Source organism: Cryptotermes secundus, unplaced genomic scaffold, assembly GCF_002891405.2.
Source record: "Cryptotermes secundus unplaced genomic scaffold, Csec_1.0 scaffold792, whole genome shotgun sequence".
NCBI lineage: Eukaryota > Metazoa > Arthropoda > Insecta > Blattodea > Kalotermitidae > Cryptotermes > Cryptotermes secundus.
The window spans coordinates 1,072,890-1,078,505 of record NW_019725425.1 but is presented as its reverse complement, the minus strand read 5'-3'; the positions used below and the strand labels follow the sequence as shown (position 1 = coordinate 1,078,505).

Here is a 5,616-nt window from a genome sequence, read left to right as displayed (position 1 = left end):
ACTGTATATGAAACTGGGGAGTGGCCCAAGGACTTTACAGAAGTGACAGTGATTGCCTTAAAAAAAAAGACTAAAGCTACAAAATGCAGTGACCATCGCACAGTAATCCTTATTGCACATACAGCAAAGATAATAGCAAAGATACTTAAAAGAAGAATCAAAAAGAAAATAGAGGATATACTCGGAGATGATCAGTTTGGATTTAGAAGAGGAAAAGGAACCAAGAATGCAGTTGGGATGATGAGAATTATAGGAGAACGAACTTTGGAGATAGATGAAGAACTGTGTGCTTGCTTTATAGACTGGCAGAAGGCATTTGGCTGTGTAAATTGGACCAAATTAATGCAGATCCTAAAGGAAACAGATATCGATTGGCGTGAAAGAAGATTGATTAGTAAATTGTAAATGGATCAGAAAGTGAGAGTGGGACTGGACAGAAGGCGGACAAGAAGTGTGAAGATTGGAAGAGGAGTAAGACAGGGATGCTGTTTATCACCAATTTTGTTCAACTTGTACAGCAAATGCCTTACCAAGGAAGCTCTGGTTGGCTTTGGAGACTTCAAATTAGGAGGGCAGATTATTCAAACTGAAATATGCAGATGACCTTGTGTTAATGGCTAAGGAAGAAACTGTGCTACAAAGTAATGAAAATTTCGAGACAACCAACCCCAGTCACAATAAAGATAGACCAAAAACAACTGGAGAATGTGAAATGTTTTAAATATTTGGGTAGCTTGTCAACAGATGATGGAAGGTGTACTTGTGAAATTAAATCTAGGATTGCCATGGCAAAAGCTGCACTTAGCAAGAAGAAGAATCTTTTTACCAGCAAATTGGACTTAAATTTGAGAAAGAAACTAGTGAAATGCTACATTTGGAGCATGGCTTTGTATGGGGCTGAAACTTGGACACTTAGGGCAGCAGATCAGAAACACCTGGAAAACTTCGAAATGTGGTGTTGTAGAAGGATGGAGAAGATCAGTTGGACCAATTATGTGAGAAATGAAGAAGTGTTAATTAGAGTCAGTGAGTTGAGGAGGGTCCTCCACAAAATAAGAAAACGGAAGGCTAATTGGATTGGTCATATCTTACGCAGTAACTGCCTTCTAAAAGAAGTTATTTGAAGGAAAGATGGAGGGGCGGATACAAGTGACCAGAAGATGTAAGAAGATGGTGACAGAAGAGGATATTCTCATTTGAAGGAGAAAGCTCAAGATCACATTAAGTGGAGGAACTGTTTTGGAAGAGACTGTGGACCAGTCATCTGACAGATTACTGATGAATGAATGAATGAATATACAATCACACTTTACATGGTTAACCTATAATTAAAATATAACACACACTATAAAGCCAGATAATCAAATTAGGTACAGTATGTAAATCGAAATGCAAGCGAACCAAATGAGTTCATCAAGAGAGAGGGTCTTCTCGTTCACACAAGATCTACATGGTGCCACATCCCAGAGGATGACATTCTTCATAGTCACCACTGTGAAAACCTCAAAATCTTACACAATGTTCCTCATGTTTGGCCTCGTATGAACCAGTGTATATGTGAAAAAAGATTTAGGTTGAAACGTATTGACATGTAGAGTGAACAGACCTTTGTAATTATTTTTTTTAAAAAGAATAATACCAGATTTCCTAAGTCAGATTCCTGTAAAGACACTGAAATATATTTAGCATGAAATTGTTAGTAGTACTGTGACATACTCATATGTTATTGCAGAGGACTTAAACTTTTAGTTTCTTTTATATCCCCCAGCTGAAATAATTTTATTATGAAGGTTCTCGTTTTAAAAATGTTCAGATATTGCTCAGATTCTCATATATTTTTATTGCTATTTTTATTTCTACTATCTGCCTTAAGTTGACATTTGAAATTTTTGGGGTAGTGAAAATTACAACTGGTTTCTCAGTTGTGCTACCATGTGGTTTCATCAGTTGGTACAAACTTTTTGGGTTACCCTGCGGCCACCGTTATAAGTTTAGAAGTGAAGATGGAAGCAGCAAGATCCTAGAAAATGACACACTATCATAACACAGAAGACCACAGTCTTAATATTCCTGACTTCTGACCTCTTTTGCTCAGGTACGATCATCTGTAGCTTATGCAATTTCTGCTATAGCACATTGGGATTGGCCAGAGAATTGGCCAGGTCTGTTTGATATCTTGGTCAATTACCTATCCAGTGGCAATGAATGGGCAGTGCATGGAGCGATGCGAGTTCTCAGAGAGTTTTCTCGTGATTTGACGGACGTGCAGCTTCCTCACATTGCTCCAGTCATCTTATCAGAAATGTATCGTATATTTTCAGATGAACAGGTAAGGGGTATGTTAGAGATCAGTGAATTACAGTTTTATTAATTGTCCATTGTCTGTATAAATTAAAAATTTTTGTTTTTAAGTTGTTATATTGTACATTGTTCATGGTACATGGAATGATTGAGGGTTTATTTAATGATGCTGGAACATCTGAAGAGTTCGTGTATAGTTAGCATTGTTGTGCCTATTTGCAGTCATGGTGATCAATTATGTGACTCCAGTTTTTGTTCCACAGGGTGCAGTTTCATGTGCCCATTTTTCTCACTTTTCATTAGATTCACTATAACATTTTTGCCTGTTTCCACGCAGCAGTCATTTATTTACTTTCACTTGTATTAAAGTATTTTGTTGCAGAGCTATAGATTGCAAAACAATCATAATATTCAAACTACAGCCTGTGATGAGACCATCACACATGATAGCAGACAAACATACCATGAGTTCTATAATATTGTTTTATACAAAAAAAATCTTTGGTTAAATCTTGTGTAGCTGCATACAGACATACAAGGGAATAAATGGCAAAAAAAGGGTTCACACACCAAGATAGCTAAACATTTGGTCCTTATTGTTGACTGCATTTACCCAGCTTTTCTGATGCTCATTAGGAACGATTTTTTTGTTGTATGTAGTGAAATAAAAATGATGTAATGTGAGAACATTATGATTAATGATGTCAGCTGTAAGAATACATTATACTAGATACAAAAATAACATGCAAGGGCAGAAATGAATATGAGAAAATGACAGAGTAAAATGATTTTAACTAGATCTGATAATGAAATCAAACATTTCTATTACCTACTCTGGTGTAAATTATAACCAAATTTGTTGCAATTAATAAACTGTACATATACGTTCAGAGTGTCACATTTCAGAGTCTGTAATACTTTTCTGTTTCTAAGATGTTTCACTGTTTCAGTGTATTCTGTATATGTATTGACTTAAGTTTTTCCTTACATAGAGCTTATATTACTTGTATCTTTAAGAGCATTGTGAAGTTTATAACCATTGCATGTTTGTACCGTTTAAGTCCTGAATTGCACCACTATAGGAGCCCATCTTTTTTCCTATCCTTTTTTTTCTTGTGCAGTCTGGATGAGATATACAGAAATATGAGAGCAAACTTGTGCCATCTGTAGGATTTCTGTTGAGCTCTGTGGCCAGGAATCTCACAGATATGCTGTAATTTCTCATTTGAGCCCATGTGATGTATGGAATTGGCAATAGTAATTAATTCAGTGAAGAAACAAGAGAGTGTCTGCAGTTGGAAGAAGAGGAACAGCTTTGTTCAGTAGTCACTATGTAACAACTTGGTCTCTGACATTAAGGGAGGAACATAGACTGAGGGTGTTTGAGAACAGGGTGTTGAGGAGAATATTTGGACCGAAGAGAGATGAAGTGACAGGAGGTTGGAGAAAACTGCACAGTGAGGAGCTTCATAACTTGTACTCTTCTCCAAGTATAATTAGAAAGCTCAAATCAAGGAGGATGAGATGTGCAGGGCATGTAGCACGAATGGAGGAGAAGAGGAATATATGTAGGATATTGGTGGGAAAACCAGAAGGACAGAGACCATTGGGAAGATCAAGGCGTAGGTGGGTGGACAGTATTAAAGTGGATCTTAGATAGGATGGAATTGTATGGATCGGATTGGATTGATCTGGCTCAGGATAGGGACCAATGGAGGGCTCTTGTGAACACAGTAATGGCCCTTGGGGTTCCATAAAATGCTGGTAAATTCTTGAGTAGCTGCAGAATTGGCGGCTGCTCAAGAGTGGCTCAGCTCCATTAGTAAGTAAGTCACTATGTAACACATTCGTGCTCCGTATACATATTTCATCTTTGTTTCTCAGAAGTATAATGTTCGAATCAGAGGGCGAGCAGTGGAAATCTTCTCCACGTGTGTATTCATGATTTCTGCAATGTCTGATTACAATAATGGAGTAACAAGGACTTTACTGAATCCAGTGTTGCCTTCATTTTCTGAGAGGTTTATTTGTGGGTTACAAGTTCCAAATGGGATTCACAGTGATTCTTGTTTAAAAGCAGACATCATAGAAGGTAAAGTTAAATAAAATAATTGTAATTTTATATATATAATATTATACTAATAATTTAAATATTTGTATATTGATTTTAATTTTATGATGAAATTGCTTCTCTCTGAGACTTAAATATGCTTATATATGTTTCAGCGCTAACACTTCTAGTTAAACGAGTGCCAAAGCAGATGGCGCCATGGCTCCCACAGATACTGCCTCCTGTGTGGCAAACTCTCACACAGAGTGCTGAAATTTATTTGAAGACTATTGTAAATGGAACTGAGGAAGTGGATGAAGTTATAGACTCTGATGGTGAGCTGAATAGAATAAATTAACTAACTCAGTATAGCAGAGTCTTTTTTGCAAAGCCAGTAGCCACTGAGCTACTGAAGAAATTCCACACTGTTTATGGAACCCTAAGGTTTGTCACAATGTTCATAATATTTCACAATTTTGAGGCCTGCTGTAACATTGTATAAGGGCCGCACCATAGCTCAAGTGGTTAGTTGCTGTCTTCCCACTATGGTGGCCTGGGTTCGATCCCGGGTCTGGTCAAATCGGATTTGTGGTGGACAAAGTGGCACTGGGGCAGGTTTTCTCCGAGTACTTTGGTTTCCCCTGCCAATCTTCATTACACTGAATTCTCCATTATAATGACCCAGGGCAGGCTACAGCAGGCCAATCAGTGGCTGTCATGCCAAGTGGACCCAGTTGGACTCCACCCCCCACTAAGCGAAACATTGTATAACATGCTACTTTATTTTATTTTATGGGATATTAGCTGTATGTCCACTGGACTCAAACAGGCAAATGGATTTTATATCAGGACCCTCTACCAGAAGGAAGGATCTGTTAAAATTTAAACAGAGACCAATTAACCCTTTCGCGCGGTCATTTAAATTCTGCTGCCGTGTCTCTCCGGCGGTAATATATTCAGCCGACCATTTAAATTTTGCTTGAAAATGATTTATTCATCATTGTTCTTAAATTATATGAGAGAGAAACATGAAACTTTCACTAAAATTATCTTAAAAGGTGGTTTTATAACCTTACCTTATAATATGAGTACCCGGTATCTCGGCAATGGAAGCAGTTGGTTTAGAATTTGAGCAGTGTATGGTATGCCTTGAAGCATGAAACTTTCACTAAAATGATCTTAAAAGATGGTTTTTATAACCTTACCTTATAATATGAGCGCCCGGTATCTCGGCAATGGAAGCAGGTGGTTTAGAATTTGAGCAG

General features: G+C 37.6%; 1 protein-coding gene across 3 annotated transcripts in view; it reads left to right on the top strand.

Moving 5' to 3' along the window:
• LOC111863408 (importin-9) overlaps positions 1–5,616 on the top strand; it is a 58,133-nt gene that overhangs the window by 10,281 nt on the left and 42,236 nt on the right. For all 3 annotated transcript variants that reach the window (XM_023849708.2, XM_023849709.2, XM_023849710.2), the window contains exons 4-6: positions 2,096–2,329; positions 4,186–4,393; positions 4,528–4,686. In XM_023849708.2, coding sequence (XP_023705476.1) covers positions 2,096–2,329; positions 4,186–4,393; positions 4,528–4,686 — 601 coding nt within the window. The remainder of the gene's footprint in view (positions 1–2,095; positions 2,330–4,185; positions 4,394–4,527; positions 4,687–5,616) is intronic.